At 40.5% G+C, this 17,107-nt stretch overlaps 1 protein-coding gene across 3 annotated transcripts in view; it reads left to right on the top strand.

Annotated features, from left to right (window-relative positions):
- The window catches only part of DPF3 (double PHD fingers 3), a 159,099-nt gene that overhangs the window by 127,856 nt on the left and 14,136 nt on the right, over positions 1-17,107 (top strand). For 2 of the 3 annotated variants that reach the window (XM_035539530.2, XM_035539528.2), the window contains 2 exons: positions 781-909; positions 4,557-5,136. In XM_035539530.2, coding sequence (XP_035395423.2) covers positions 781-909; positions 4,557-4,753 — 326 coding nt within the window. In that variant the 3' untranslated portion in view covers positions 4,754-5,136. Of the gene's footprint in view, positions 1-780; positions 910-4,556; positions 5,137-17,107 lie in introns of those variants that run through there. The other variant, XM_035539529.2, reaches the window with a different exon arrangement.

Below are 17,107 nucleotides of genomic sequence, written 5' to 3'. Positions count from 1 at the left end.
TCCTTTCCAATATTCCTAGCTGGAAAATAAGAACCTAACCTCCCTCCTTTTTTCTTGGCTGAAAGTGTGCTCACTTCTGCCCTTGGCTGACCCTGTGCACCTTTGCTGGGTGCTCACCTGGGCTGGATCTGCTGCTCTGCCAGCATCCTCTAGGGCACATAAACCCTGCTGCAGGTAGCATAACCCTGGGGTGCGTCATCCAGAAATGACTTTGACTGTGCATATTCTTAGGCATTTGAACTAACTTTCTGACTAAGGAGACCCTGCCACTATGAGATGTAATCTCTTCAAAAAGAAAACCTGTGAAATAAAACCAGCTAGGGTGTCTCTCCCTCCATCTCCCTGCTGTAGGTTTCTGAGTTTTGGGGAACGCGCTTTTCCTTTCTGAAGTTGTACTTTGTGTGTTTACATTTATGGCTGCTGTCTGAAAAAACAGGCTTGGCTTACCGACAGCTTAGGCCTGATTCTGCATTAGGGTATGTTTATATGCTTGTGTGTATTATGAATTCCCTGAACTGCACAGGGATCTCTGGCAGCATGTCCTGGTGAGGGACCAGCCCAGCTGCATTGTAAGGGAAATGGTGAATGCATTTCAGGCAAAATAGCTACAGCATACAGTGTACTTAAGATGGAGGTGATTTATACAGTCCAATTTTTGTTTTAATTGACAACATTTTGTGTGGCCTGCAAACTCACCAAGTTAGCATTATATCAAAGAGAAGTGGGAAATATCCAAAGTGAATGGTCTTTAAGTAAATCTGATTTCTAATCCGACTGCAGCCCAGAAAGGACCAGACGGGGTCATCATTCCCAATAACTACTGTGACTTCTGCCTCGGAGGCTCCAATATGAACAAAAAAAGTGGCCGGCCTGAGGAACTTGTATCATGCTCAGACTGTGGGCGCTCTGGTAGGTGACTCCTTCTTGCAACTTTCTTGTACAAAAGCATTTGTGTGTTTTCATTTTTTCTCCTCCTGAAAATTTTGAAGAAAGGCAGCACATTTGGGAGGGAATAGGACATGAGGTCTTACCTCTTGCCTGTGTTTGTGGGAAGGGATGATTGGGAAATTTTCTGTTGTAAAACCCATTGTTGGATTCACAATTTTAAGCTAATGGGGTCTTACGAAATAATAAAGTTTTAATGTATTTATTGGCTTCCGTGAACATTGGTACATGTACTAGTTGCTCTTTAAATGGAAGGAGAAAATCCTATGACAATGTTAAAGAATGGGCTCTGTCTTCGAATGCTGCAATTACAACTATAAATTACTTACAAGATTTATGAAAGTTGCATGACAAGCATTTCCATTGATTACACATTTCATGCATTTCTTCATCCAAAAAAGAAAGAGGGAGGAAATTACAGGGTAGGGATGGGGGTAGCTGTCAAGAATTATCCTCTTACAAGATGACTATCATTAATTTTGTTTAAAGAGGTTTTTATTTCTCCATTTTCTCCTCTTCTCTCTTTTAAAATGTAGGCAGTTGTGTTTTTCCCATTTCGAGTTGTCTTATCTCTGGACAGTTGTTATCTCCCTTGCCTTGCCTTGCCTTGCCTTGCCTTGCCTTGCCTTGCCTTGCCTTGCCTTGCCTTCCCTTCCCTTCCCTTCCCTTCCCTTCCCTTCCCTTCCCTTCCCCCTTTCCCTTCCCCCTTTCCTTTCCCCCTTTCCCTTCCCCTTCCCCTTCCCCTTCCCCTTCCCCTTCCCCTTCCCCCTTCCCCTTCCCCTTCCCCTTCCCCCTTCCCCTTCCCCTTCCCCCTTCCCCTTCCCCTTCCCCCTTCCCCCTTCCCCCTTCCCCCTTCCCCCTTCCCCCTTCCCCCTTCCCCCTTCCCCCTTCCCCCTTTCCCTTCCCCCTTTCCCTTCCCCTTTTCCCTTCCCCTTTTCCCTTCCCCCTTTCCCTTCCCCCTTTCCCTTCCCCCTTTCCCTTCCCCCTTTCCCTTCCCCCTTTCCCTTCCCCCTTTCCCTTCCCCCTTTCCCCTTCCCCTTCCCCTTCACTTTCCCCTTCCCCTTCCCCTTTCCCTTTCCCCTTCCTTTCCCTCCCTCCCTCCCTCCCCCCCTTCCTACCTTCCTTCCTTCCTTCCTTCCTTCCTTCCTTCCTTCCTCTTTCTCTCTCTTTCTTTCTTTCTTTGTTTTTCTTTTTTCTTTCTTTCTTTCTTTCTTTCTCTCTCTCTCTTTCTCTCTTTCTCTCTCTCTCTTTCTCTCTTTCTCTTTCTCTCTCTCTCTTTCTCTCTCTCTCTCTCATTCTCTCTCTCTCTCTCTTTCTTTCTCCTTCCTTCCTTCCTTCCTTCCTTCCTTCCTTCTTTCCTTCCTTCCTTCCTTCCTTCTCCTCCCCTTTTTGTTCTCTTTTTCTCTCTCTCTTTTCTTTTTTTTTTTTTAAATTTTATCCCAGCTGAGCAGTTATTTAGAGTTTGTGTGGGAGGTGGTGGCACTGGTAGAGGGAATGGGAGACCTCTAACAACTGCATATTCCAGCTTTGGTCCAAGTTTCCAGTTGTGATATTTCTGTACAGTGGTGATACTAGTGGTGATAAGACCATAAAATGTATATCTGAAAACCAAAGAGACCTTGAAATTCAGTATTGCTGCTGCTGCTTCTGTTCTGTGGTCACTGGAAGATGTTTGTTGCGTGATGGCTGAAATGCTATGTGAAGTGTTCTTGTGCTGAAGGAATGGCCTTCTCATACTCCTGCTGAAATTCATAGTGAACCTCTTACCAGATTCATTGGGAGCAGGACTGGGCTCTCACTGACAAATTGCCTTCTGCAGTTGTTGTGACCTCTGAAGATATTCTGAAGTGATACTGACTGGTCACCAGAGGACCAATGGTAACCCCTTTGGTTTTCTCCAGGGGCATCCTTATGAATCCTGCATAGTCAGTGGCATGGACCTTTTAGTGTATATGCATTTGCTTCTTAATAACTAAAGGGGGAAGCTCATGTGGTCTGTGGTGCCATCTTGGAAGATCATTCCTCTTCCCTTTGATTGCTGTAGTTCAATACAACTCATTGTCCTGATACGGCGCAGTGAGACAGATCCATATTTTTTGCTATTTAAACATTGCTATGGTGATTATATCAGAATGTAACACAAATACATTAAAACCCTTGATGGCTTAGTGTGATAGAACAAGTAGATCCGCATGTAACCTAAATTGTGCAAAATCAGTTCCATTAAATGCTATCCTTGTACAAATTCTGACCCACCTGGGTCATTCGTAAGGGTCTGCAATGGTGTGACTGATGTGTGATGGAAGCAATTAAGGTACAACCACACACTAATCTGTAAACTAAAACAATGAAAACTCTTTGGTGGCTGCCATCTTTCTCTTTCTTGATAATGGGCAACATTTTCATTATACTGAAAGAGAGGTCATGGAAATTATGTTATTTCTTCCCTTCACAAAACGAGTAAAACCACATCTCTGTAAGGTGGTTCATCTACCAATTATTTTGTTATATCCATTTTATTTTTGTGAACAGGGTTTAATTCTTCGTTTCTCAAGCAATGCAGTGTACTTAACCACGCAGTTATATGGCTGATTGGTGTAGCTGGAGTGGGGACCAAACAGTTGGTTACTTAATGTCATGTTAGTGTTTCCGAGTAATAAAACAGGTGTCCCATACAAACTGACCCTTTCATTTTGCTGGAGCACAAGAAACATCTTTTTCTCTACCTTTCTTGGAGAGGGATTCTGAAGGTTATGCTATTAATCACATAATGTGTTTGACTGAGGGAGAAAATAAACCTCAGTTTCACAGATACCAGTATTTGACTTCTCTTTTCAAGAGTCTTCTTTTTGTTGTTGTTGTTGTTGATGTTGATGTTCCATGTGGAGAATTTCCTGTTCCATACTGAAAGTTGGATTAATGCACACTTTTGAACTTCTCAGTGTTCCCCAAGATAGGTCACTTCTCATCTTAGTTGTTTTAGTTGTTGAATTGTGTCTGTTTGTTTGTTTGTTTGGGGCGTATTTTTAAAGGAGATGACATGAAATTGGAATAAAAGCATTTATTTAGTTTACTTTCATTTAGTTTTCAAAATGTATTTCATTTTGTCCATAGAAGAGGCTGTTTAGGATCAGGTGAAGGACAGGAATAAAAGTCCTGAGGCTGATGAGATGTCTAATGGGTTACATTTCTATAGCAGTACATTTGTGACAGTTGATGCCAGTCTGAAGGACAGTCATTGTGCTTAGAAGCTCTGATGGTGTCTAATTACTTATACGGTCTAAAAATCTTTTTAAATTGATCTAAGTAATCATGACAAAATATTTTACTGTCTTTTGAAGAGAGGAAAATATGATTAACCCTTTCGCTGCCATAGCTATGGGCACCTGTGTTATTTGTAGATTTTTTTTCTTTGAAAGAGAAACTGATCCTTTTTTATTTTTCTTACTGCAGTTCTACCAAGTTATGATGTTGAGGTGCGCGGGCACATACAAGCACACACCTATGAGCTCGATAGTCTGTATTGTTTAATAATAATGATGCTTAAAAAAATGATGATGATGATGCCTGTTGCTTAACCCATGTGCTGATATATTCATCATACATGTCAGCTCATTTGGGAAGAGAAGGCAGGAGGGACGAAGCAGCGCCAGCACGCACTACGGAGGACTTGTTCGGTTCCACGTCAGAAAGCGACACCTCGACCTTTCATGGCTTTGACGAGGACGATGCAGAAGAGCCTCTCTCAAGCCGAGGAGGTGGCTGTGGTGGCAGCTCTCCCTCTGCAGACAAAAAGGGCGGCTGCTAAAATAATTAAAAAGATGCACAAACTCTGAGCAATTTGCTGTCCATTTTACTACTAGGATTATTATTACCTTTTTCTTTTTCTTCTTTTTTGTTTTTTTTTTTTTAATTTTAGGTCCTTGGGTTTTTGTGTTTTTTTTTGTTTTTGTTTTTGTTGTTTTTCCTGTGGGGTGTACACTGAAAGCACAAGCGCTTAAAGCTCTTGACAACTACTTCGAAGAGACAGAAGGTTTTGATTTTCCTGTTTTTTTTTTTTTTTTTTTTTTAATTTTAATTTGTTTTTCTCCCACCTCCCCTCCCTTCTCTTTCTCTCTGGAAACATAAAAGGTGGATTTAATATTTTTTTTAATAGTGAGCAGAGTTGATTTTGTTGTCTTTTAATATATATATCAGCAAACCACAAAAAATACAGATGGGTTGGAGAGCATGAAAGAAAACCCAAATAGGTTTTTTTAATTATTATTATTTATATATTCTATATATTATTAGAAAAAAAAGATACTTTTTAAATAAAAATACAAAAAAAAAAACACAAAAAAGCAATGGATGTCTACTTGATGATAGAACTGTTTCTAGAGAACCACTGTGGGCGGACTCTATCCGAAGACAAGGAAACCCTTGGTGTGATGGCTTCTGCATTTTGCACTTATTGTACCATGTGGAGTTTGGATCTTCTTGTACATCTGCTACACTTGTCTTTAACAGCTTGAAGACACAAGCAGCTCCATTGAAGACCATGACCTTGGGGAACACGTTTCCATCATCTGTCCTTTGGATACCTTACACTCAATAGATCTCTTCCTTCCTGCACCCCTTCATCTTTTCCTCACTCCATTCTACCTTTTTTTTATTATTATTAAATTACTTTTCCTTGACCTTTCATGGATAGCAATTTCCAAGCATAGGGATGGCATATGAATGGCAAGTCATAGACATCAAAGACAAAACAGATGGAGGAGCAGAATCATGGAAGAAATGATATGGAAAAATACCTCACCTATACTTTTCTTTCCATTTTTAAATTTTAATTCACAGCATTTTTTTCTGTGTCGCCCAGATTTTTCTCTCTGTAGTGTCTTGTGAGACACTTTGTTTGCTTTTCAATAGCTTCTCTTGAAATAAACCAAAGCAATACTCATTAAAGTTCCATGGGCAATGGAGAAGAGTGACTCCCTTCCCAGCGACTTTCCCAGAAAGGAGGAAGCATGCAGCAGAATTGAAAAGGTATGTCCTAGCTGAAAAGTCTTTCACTGATTGTGAAATCTCTGTTTCCTGGATTTTCAAGAGACCCTTGAGTGAACTTTGTTGTAGGAGTAAATCCTGTGGATTAAATTGTCTTATGAGTATGTGCCACATTGAAAATATGAATATGTGCCTCTCATGAAACTTATTGAAGTTATGTGGGAGCAGGATCCAGCATTGTTTACAGTCAGAAGTGAAGTCTATAAACAGATTTAGTATATAGGTTATGTTTTCCTGTCATAACGCTGGTGAAAATACTCCTGGAGCAGAGGCAAGATTAGGTTCTAAGGTTGTGTTTTTACTGATGCGTATAATGCCAACAAATAGCGTGAAATCATGACCCCATTTAAATCAAAGGGAAAATAGACATTTGTATGGGCAGTGCGTACTCCTTAAATTGGAGATTTTTGATACCAGAATAAAAATCTCAGCCTTTTAATGAAGACTTTGGATACATATTGTTCTAATATGTGAATGAAGCCTGCCCAAACGGATCCCTCTTCTTTTTTCTGGGGGTAGCACAGTACTGTCTGTGAGAGTTCTTTCAACTTCTTTTTCTTTCCATAAACCTTAAAAAAAAATAAGAGAGGATCCAGTTGTGGAGCTTGCCTCAAATTCTTTATTGACTTTAGGCCTAGAATAATCAGTGGCCAGATTCTGCTCTTAGGTACATGGATGTAAATCCAGAATGATGCTATTGATGTTTAGATTATATTAATAATCTGCCCTCAGAATTAAGTGTGCTACAAAGTGTTACAAAATACCTCTGTGTGTTTATAGTGTAGAATAGGGAATGCAAGAGTTATGTTCACCTGTGAGGAGAAAGCCTTATTCGAGCTTTTTCCATATTGACAATCTTTTTCTGTTGCTGTTCTGTTCCTGCTGGTGTATTATAATCCATCAAGTGTCAAATCAATGATATTTTGACTTAACGCTGTCAATGAGAAGTGTACTTTAACTGATGAAAACATTCATTCATTCCACAACCAGTCCTTTTTAATCTGAAAGAACACAGCAGATAAATTTATAATATTTTGCCACTCTTCTATATTTACCAAAAACTCAAACTTCGGGTGGTTTCCAGAGGGGAGGCACAGGCATATTGGTATCTGCCAAAATCCCTGAAAGTCAGAGGACGTAGTTTGCTCATTTGTATCATCTTGTGTGTGTGAGTAGTTAAACATATATCACAAATACATGTGCACAGATACATACACACCTATAGACAATACAGACATTAAAATGGAGAGCACAGCAGTCAAGATAGAAGACACTTCCTAACCAAGAATAGATGGAAACAGCACTTGCATGAATCTTACGTTGGCTCACTCGTTTCATACCGACCTTACTGTAAGCAGAGTCATATCCTTAAAGTCCAGTGGATTTCCTCTAAATTTACATTAATGTAGCTCAGAGCAGAATCTGGTCCAGAGATGCAGTTGTTCACAGTCTTCAAAGGAATACCATAAACCTGAAATCTTTTAGATTAAAAAAAAAAGAAAAGAAAGGAAAAAAAAAGTTCAAACTGATTTCTTCTGTTTCTCTGCCCTTCAATCCCTGCACTTACATTTATGTTACTAGCATTACATTCTCTCCCTTAATTTCTTTTTCCTTCTGCTGTTAGTCTGTGACATGGCCATGTGATCAATAGGAAAAATAGAAAGGGAGCAGTACATAGAAATGTGCCAAATGCACAGCAAACAAGGAACATGATTTCTAGCATCCATCTTGCATCTGTTTCTGGTGTTCATGTAGCAGTCATATCACACAGATGAGAAGTTAAAGAAAAGAGTTTTCATTTTATACGACCAAAGTATACTTTGGCCTGGAAAGACGCACAGGTGAAATAGACACTTGAATTATTAAGGAACTGAAGAGAGCTCAGTTTTCATGAGCTGAGGAACACCAAGTTCTGTTAATTTTATCTACTTTTTGCTGTCTGAGAGGTGGATGCTTACCACAGCTGGCACCAGCCAACTGCACATGGCTACTGGTGCAGTGATGGCAGCACAGGGCTCAGCATTTGCTGACTACTGTGTTTACTCAGCTTCTTGCACACTCTTGCAGCCCATTCTTAGTTCTGTGCTGCTGCACTGACTGTTGTCCTAGCAGCACCTGAGGTAGCTAGCTGAAACTTATCCAGATATATCTTTCTGAAGACCTTCAGTCACCACAATAACTGCAGAATAGACATACCCTAAATATAATTTTAGACATACTCTAAATATATTTTTTTCCAAGTGGAGTCCTTACCATTGTCTTTTGTGAACCATGCCTAACACATTCTGGGCTCTTCTGGAATACAAACAATAATCAGATGCCCATAATTCATTAAATCTTGATTTAGTTTCACAAATGCAGTTAGTATAACAATGCATACAGTCTTAATCCTTTCGCAACCTAACCACCCATCTTTGTGACAACTGGGTAGCGCAGTGCCCTCAGAAAGAAGCCACAGCTTGCACAGTGCATAAGGCTGCCAGCAGACATTTATTACAGATGGCATACAAAAGTACCCATTACTGTTATTTATGCCATTAATGTGCGTATGGACAGTCAAGCTAGTCCTGTAATGTGTAGTAATGTGTATATGGACAGTTTAAGCTAGACCTGAGGAAGGAAGAAAGAAAGGAAGCAAGGAAAAATAAATTCATTGTTATGGAGACCAGAGCGGTCTTTGAATTCCTCAAGATATCATATTAGACTGAGATAACCAACCTGAGGAGAAATCTACTTCTCACGGTTTAATTAATTAGGCTGAGCAGTGGTACTGGCCATAGGAAGGTTGTAAAGCAGTGTTAACTGTGAATATTGAATGGAGAGTTGATATGGAAATGAAATATTGTCATGGTAGGCACTGCTGGAGTGAAGACTGGGAACAGGGAAAGAAAGTTGGTCAGCTCGTAAGTCAAAGATAAAGCAAAGCCAAGGGGCTGCTTGCATGAGACCCTCTCAGATTACAAGAAAATGGCACTACTAATGAGGCAGAACATACATAGGAGGAGGTTTCAGAAATGCAGTGGGGAGGAAAAAAAAAAGAGGGGCCTGACACCAGCATAGCCGGGTCAGAAATGAGGAAACTGCACAGTGCCAATTGTATTCTCAAAGACACATAAGTCCCAAACCAAACTAGGAAGGCATAAAGAAAGTGAATTCTATGTCATACCTGAAAAATAAAGTCATCTTTGAAATGAGAAAGAACTGTGATGCTCTGTATTCCCCAGCGATTTCAGCAGTTCAATGAGACCTGCTGTTCTGAGCTTTATAAGAAGGAGATCTTTGAAGGTACAGTCCTTCAACTAATCACAAGTCTGGCTCTTGCAGTCCACATCCAAAGACGTCCGTCTTATTAGAGGAAGGTTAGCACAAGTCTATCCGTAGATTCTCCTGAAACTTATATGTTTCCACACAAACCACATCCCAAATAAAACTACTCCGACATGGAATGTGAATAAAGGAAAGTTTCATCTCAGGCCCCAAATTCAGGCTTACCCGTGTTTGTTTAATCATGTGAGCTATGTTCTCTGGCCCCTTTCTACTGCTTCATACTAAAGGATTTTAGAAAAGGCACAGAATTTCCTGAGCCATCCTCTGCAAATTGATTCACAGATGGGAGCAGGTGGAAATAAGGAAGTGACGGGCTGCTTGAGCAGCTGATTTGTGGGAAGAAAGGCTGTGTAGAGTGTGCATAGATCCTTAGCATATTCCCTTCTGTGGTACTTAGAGGACATGTTAGCAGGGGCAGATCTTATCTCTTGCATAAAAACAGTTTAAAATTTTAAGCATGATGATATGTATTGAGAAAGTTTTAAGAAAAGGGATTCTGACATTACAGACAATAAAGGGAGACCATGAGGCATATGGCAGAATAGGGTTGGAGCTGTTTTACTTCACTTTGCATCTCTTCCACCCTGGTGACCCCAGGTTTGTGGGTTGGATATTTATTTCTTGTATATGTAATATACTTGGGATAACGTTACACATACGTGGTAAGGTCATGAATGATGAGGCTGGGCTGCTGAAACACGGTCCAGAGAGAACTTTGCCACTGGCTTCAGAAGGATTAGCACTGAGCTTTCTTAGCTATTGCTTTTATTGAATGAAACCTCCCTGTTAATACGCTTGCTGGTATGGTGTAGACAAGCTCTGAGACGGCCATTTGTTTCAACAGAATGTGTTATTAGAATCCCCTCCCCGCATTGTTTTGCCTTTGAGCTTTTACATTAGTTATTCATTTTGAGTTCCAGTGTGCCATTTTACAGTCCTCAGCTTAGGCTCTTGATTGAAGACAGAGACTCAGTTTGCTGCCTGCTGATGCGTGGAGCAAACCAGAGCTACACCCAGAGAGCCGCTGAGTCCAGGCTGTGCTAGGGCACCACTGCGTTCTCCTGGCTGCCTTGCCTTTCTTTGGTTAATTCTTTTAATGATGTTTTGAGATGGATCCTGAAATTATGATTCAAATACCATCAGACTGTAGAGCTTTCAAAACCTGGATCCTCAGACAATTTGCCTCTTTCACATGGCAAGCAGTTTTACTGAATCTACTCCTCAAGCAAACATTGTATTGACCCCACTGGGAGTTGTCTCATTATAAAAACTGAAAAATCTGCCTAGTGTGTTTTGTGCTGCAGCATATGTAGATGTTTCCAATAAATACCCATTTCTTATTTTCTTCTATTTTTCTCTTATTTGTATAAAATGTGTCGCTATGAGTATATGTAAAGTATGAGGCATGTGCATGTGTTCATGCTGGCATGGGGTTGTTTTGACAAACCCTCACAGTGCAGGAATGTAGCCAGGCTGAATTTTTGCTGACTGAGCCGTTACAATAAACCCTACCAACCTTTGTTCTGTTTGCCAGATATTTACCAGGGTTGAAAAAGCCCAACCTGTATAAATACCATAGAGTACTGAAACTGGGTTGGAACTTTTTTCATGTTCCTGTCTGATTTCCATGAGTGTTGAGTTGCCAACTTCAGAGGATGCAAGTTATAGTAACATTTAGAAAAAAAAAACAACACAAAAACAAACCATGACAGGTGTTGCAATTTCAAGATCTGATACCTTGTTAAGGGGATGCATCCTGTTCATATCATAGAATTATTCTTTCTGTCACTGGTAGCTCCTAGGATTTTGGACCTTCACATCATCCAGAACTGATATGAGAGGTGTGGAGAAGGTGTGGGGGGAGGCCCTCCCATTTTGTGGAAATAAACGTTTTTTTTTTAAGCTCAGGAGCTTAGTGGTATACAACTTAGTCCATTCATGGATTAAATTAAATGCAAAATGCAAATTTTCATGTATTTCCAGAAGTTATCATGTTGCTGCTGCCCCTGTGCGTATGGTTCAGAATCCTAAAAACGTCTTCTGTGCAGTGCTGCATACACTCATGGCTCTGTACAATTAATTAGCAATATAGCAGTGTAATCAGAGCAGGATTTCATAAGCAAAAGTCTTAACCTCTAGTGAAGAGACAGCTATATAAGCTGGTTGATGAAGGTTATTTAATGACGTTCACAGTAAGAAAGATTGACAACATTTGGTGCCTTTCTTTTGGGTGTGCTCCTTCATATCCCATTTGTTTGCTTCATATTTACTTATAGCTCCCCCAGTCAGTTGAAACTGAGTCTGTCGAGCTATGTTTTCAAAGCACTAGAATGCAAACAGTGTTGGAAGGTTGGTTTATGCTTTTTCTGTTTTATTCTGAGCAGTTGCTTTTGTTGTCTGAGTTTGTTTAGTTCTACTTTCTATTGCCTTTCCCTCTGCAGTCAGCCCTGCCCTCATGGACTCCAGCATCCTTCAAGCAAGACATTTCAGAAGAAGGCCGAGAGAAGCCAGGATGCTTTGATACTTCTCCTTGCCCTGACCCTTCCGTACCTGTTTCATCTGGCACAGGAGCCTGGACTGCGGGAAGCCGGCTGCCAACTGTTCAGAGAAGTTCTGGGGATGCCCTAAGCTGGTGCAATACAAAGAATTTTTTTAAAGTCTTGATTTCACTTTCTTTTAAGCATGTGTATAAACCCAGGTCAAACTGGAATTGATCTACAGTAGAACTGACTGAAAAACAAACAAACTGAAAAAAGACTTAACTATTTTATTTATTTCAATATTTAAGAGAGAAAAGAAGTGCTGAAGTTGCACAGTATTTTTGTTTGAAATACATTTTACTTCAAATTTTAAATGCAATTTTGTGAAGACATGAAATTTTAAAAAGCACTTAATGTAAAATAAAGACTGAATATTTACTTTAAGGAAAAAACTTTTTTTAAATAACGAAAATAAAGATCAACTCTGCTCTCTCTCTTACTTTAAAGAAGCCATTCATACATGTGCTGGGTATCTTTGTTTTTTGCAAATTGGATGTGGTAAGTGAAGATTGTTCTGGTTTACTTTCTCCTTAATAATATCCTGTTAGATGCTTAAAACTTACTTTGCTGTACTTGTGTTAGGCACAAATCTGAACAAAAACTGTTGAAAGAGCAAAGATCAGGCTCAGTGGCTGGATTTTTTTGTTACCATGTTTTGTCCAATTCAAAGGACTGTCTTCTCCCAGTAGGATTGATGTGTCTCTTCCGCACAGTAAAGCAGGTTTTCACTTGAGCAACTCTGTGAAATACTTCTGCTGAAAGAGGGCTTTGCAAAAATGAAAACAACTCTGTTAATTCTCCCCCCCCTTGTAATTCCTCAGCTGATTGTGAGTTGGTTGTAAGGACAGTAAGTGTTCAAATGCTCTTGCATGGAGCTTCCTGTTGAAGTCGAGGATGATGCTTTGTGTAGAAACCTTGTGTATTTCATCCTGTTATTAAGAAGTAGTGGTCTTTGAAAAATATAGAGGTGCACCTGCATTTCAGGAGTGAGCAACAGGGGTTGCTCAGCATTAGAAGAACGTGAGTTCCCACAGCTGCAGTCCTAAATTATCCGGGGAGGAACATTCACAACCCTCATTCTGGGTTGTTAGCCATCTTCTCAGTGAAACAAGTTCTGCTTCACGCGAGCACTGGGGGATTTTGTTGGCTGCCAAATCTGCTCACAGCAGATAGTGCAGGACTGTTCTCTGTCAGGTGTGGTGCAGGGTAGGAAGGATGCAGGATAGCCTTGTGTCTTAGGAGAAGGGTATTGGACTTGGCTCTGAGATTACCTGTCCTCTGTGGCCAGGTGTACCTATTGGGATAGACCAAGTGTATAGTTAGAAAAAGTGTTTTTGTTAATGTGGATTATGTTGGCTTTTTGAGTGAAAAAGCGATGTCACAAAAAAATCATCCTGAGTAGGTGAAGCTGACAGAGAGCCTGATCCTGCATCATGTTTCTTGCGCACCTAAATCTCAAACTCACCTCGTTGAGAGATTTTTATGTGTCAGTAGCAGTGGATGTTGTCCCATGCTCCCTTCCCCTTCTCCTGCTCCCTCCTGCATAAAGACAGGGCCAAAAATAACCATGTTAAATCTTTGGTAAACCTGAGTCCTGCTCCCACTAAGTCGAATGGCAAAATCCATGTCATAATCAGGCTCTTTAGCAGAATGGGTTTGCTTTGTTCATTTTGCTGATTTCTAGGCTTGCAGTGGTGAGCTGCCTCTAGAGGAAAAAGGAAATCAAATTTTATTTAATCAAAATATAACAAAACGCACAACTGTAATGAAGATTTGCAAACTGTAGGGTCTGTATTCAGTTTGTGTAATATTCCTTTCAAATAAAAGTTCTGGTTCCAATGCCCCTACTGTATATTCCTCTGTAAATATTACATTATCAAACCAATTCCACAGGGTCTTTTTTAGTGCAAATAATCTTCTTTTAAAGAGATATTGTTGAATAACGTACTTGTACATATACTTTTCTAAGCTCTCCATTGTTTATAATACTTTCTTTGAAGCTTAAAATAAAACTTCCTCCTCTATTGATTTTGTTTTTCTTTACCATTTTGTAAATTATGACTTTTGTCCCTGGATTTTGTTTTGTATTTCTTAATGAAGCTTGAAGTTAACCAAAACTTCTCTTCCTTTTTCTCGTATACTTCCTTTTAACCCTATTCAGTGGACTACAGAAATTGGTTCTGTTATGTGCTATAGTGAAGGCAGGCAGGAAATAAAATACTGCTTTTGTGTAGGACTCATTTTGGTAGTATTTCCTGTGACTTGGTGGCTGTAGAAGATCTTCCTCAATGTGTTTGTGTTTTAATAACCTTCTTTATGAGATTAATAGAGTTGCAGTGAGGTAATTTAGACTCAAAGGTAGAGTCTAAAGTATATTATGCTCTTTGTATGGATTTTAGTGACATCGCCTTATAGAGACGCGACCCTACCTATGACACTTCTAATCCAGTCACTGGAGTAACTGGCTGCCAGAGCCAAAGCTGTGGTTCCCTTTGCTGCATTTCACAGTGCAGGCATGAAACCTCCCTTTCCCTTTACACATGTAAGATTAGTAGTGTGGTCGTATAGGATGGGAAGAGAAAGAGGAAATACTGTTTCAGATTAGATGCCCTCTTTTTAAGAAAAGCCATGTTTCCTCTTCCCTAATAGACCTGCTGTTATTTTTTTAAGTTCTGTTGTCTTTCCTCTGCCTTACCATCGATTGCTCTGCTGCCAGTAGTGGCTATAGATGGGCCTTTTCATTTTGGCAACTGCTTGCAAAAATAGCAGCAGGTATGTAGTTTTTAAGAGATCTGATGTGGGTACAGAGCCTTTAGAGTAGTGGGGAATAAAAACACAGCAGAACAAACAACAAATAAGTCCTAAAGAACACTGCAGAAATGAATCCAATAAGGCAATATAGAAATTATTGTAAACCCCTAAGAATTGTATAACATGAACTCCTACCTTCATGATTTTTAACATTTCTGTCTCGGAGTATGTCTTTACAGCAGAGAGTTAGCTATTTCCTATGAAGTTTTATTTTTCACATGTGTAATCTTACTTTCCATTAGTGTTTTGTTTCTTCACTCAGCTGGCCAGAACATGACTTGAAAACTTCACTGCCTACCTTCAGACCTTATCTTTACCTGTGCGAGGCCCTTTGCAGATTTACTGAAGGAAGGAGGAATCCAAAAGGCGATTTCTGCTACCCTTGCTGTCCTGTCACTGTGGCTCTTGGAAACCTCTTCAGGATCTGACAGAGCAGCTTGTGGGCTGCTCGCTGGCTTGTCCTGAGCCGTTCTGCAGCTAAAAAGGTCTTTCTTTCCTTTGCACGGTTTGGGCATTGGGGGCCAGAGACAGCTGAGGAGGTGGGATAAGGTGCTAGCTGTATTTCTGAGCCGTGCTGCGAAGGTAGCTGTGATGCTTCCTGAAGAGTGCATACTGATGTTGCTAGTTTTAAAGCTTCTAGTAACTTCCAGTTTCCTTTCTGCGATTTGCTCTCAGATATTCTTACAATAATCTAAACTGTATGCCTACAAAACTACTTTTCCAAAGAGACTTGATGAGGGGGCAAGCAATGTTCCTGCCCTAAGGCAGTGTTGGAAGGGAAGATGTGTGGTGACAGATTCTGAGCCCCTGGCCATTGCTGCTTTTGTTCTTCTTCTAGCTCCTCTTGAGCTTTCTGCTGTGCTGCACAGGACAGAGAGACACAGATGGAGGTTGTACTGAGGGCAGAGCTGGATGGTGACAAATCAAAGAAAGGAAAGTTGAAAAAAGGAAGGAAGGAAGCTGCTCATGGCATCAAAGCACTTTTCTTGTTCAACAGGTCATCTCCCACTCTTAACTCAGTTGTCACATTCATTGTTCTCAGTGTGATGGATACACAGAGCAGAGCTAAACATTTCTGCTAAGGTAACCAGGAGTGAAAGGGTACATTGAAACTGGCCTTTATGGATGGCTGTCAACACCTTGTTTGGATGAATGGGATCCTTCCCACCACAGCACAGCTATTGCTACAGGCTGTCAGACTCCAGAGAACAACTCTGCATAGGTCTTACTTCAAATGTTTTTGTGCTTTTTGTTTATATCCTCCCACCCTCCCTTCCCCTCTCTCTCTCTCTCTCTCTCTTTCTCTCCATAGGCCAGGAAATACAAATGTTATAAAGGAAAGTTTTAATTCTGCAGAAATTATCTGGACAGAAAAAAATACCACTGTTCCGTCATCCCCAGAGTAGATTTCTTTGTCATGCTGCCTAGGAAGTTGTCATATTTTCCTGTATGGAGAAGGGTTCTTGCTGGTGAGAATCAGGTGTGGTAGAAGGGGGAAGTAAAAGTGCTCACCAACCCTGCTGCAACTGCTGGGTGTACGCACAGCCACGGTTCCCTGGAATGAGGTTTAGCCGAAGGCTGACAAAGCCGAGAGCTGCAGTTCTGAGTTTTCCTAGTAAACTGACAATGGAATTGGCTTCTTTGCTTTGACCTGAGCTAGTACACTGCACTGGTTTAAATGACATAGCCTTTTCAGTTCCCCATCCCATCCCTAGTGTTGAAGATGAATCAGTAGGACACCCACTACCTAATGCATAAGTAAGAGAGCATACAAGCATTGACTACTCAGCCCTCTGCTTTGGCTGAGCCTGTCAAAATTGTGGCCTGATGTGTTATAATCTTTGTTGTCCCTTGGAAATTGTTGTAAAATTGTATTTCCTTTGTTCCACCAAAGCTGGGCACTTGTAACAGTTTAGTTCTATGTTTGATTTTAATGAGTAAAGCTGAGAGCCATCCATCTGTGGCATCTTAATTTCACCAGTATATTTTTTAAAACCTGACTGCATTTTTTTTTGCTGTTTCAGCATGCGCTGTTGCTGTGTATCTAGAAAAAAAATATTATATCTGTTATTTGATGAACTTTTCTTCCCGTATTCAGTAATTCTTCGTGATTCCATGATGTGTGCACCACGATGGGAGAAGCACGGCATTTACCTATAAAAAGTACAGATTTCTGAAGTGTTTGTTGTTGCTGACATTGCCACACAGGATATAACTAGAAACAGTTTTGTTTGATGTTGTCTAAGATAGCTGTAGTAGTTCTGCATGGCCTACAAACCAAATATTGCACTGCTATGGAAAAGGCAATATACTTTGAACATTGAGAGCTGGGTGGTGGGCTGAAGGTCTCAGAACTACTGCTACCTGCTGGAGAGAGGCAGCTGCTCTGGAGAGCTTGCAGAAGGGTACGTCCTCTTTGGGAGCCCAGCTGATGGACG

The sequence above is a fragment of the Cygnus atratus genome, chromosome 5 (genome assembly GCF_013377495.2).
Source record: "Cygnus atratus isolate AKBS03 ecotype Queensland, Australia chromosome 5, CAtr_DNAZoo_HiC_assembly, whole genome shotgun sequence".
In the NCBI taxonomy this organism is placed as follows: domain Eukaryota; kingdom Metazoa; phylum Chordata; class Aves; order Anseriformes; family Anatidae; genus Cygnus; species Cygnus atratus.
The sequence above is the reverse complement of the archived record's forward strand: the minus strand, read 5'-3'. Positions and strand labels throughout refer to the sequence as shown.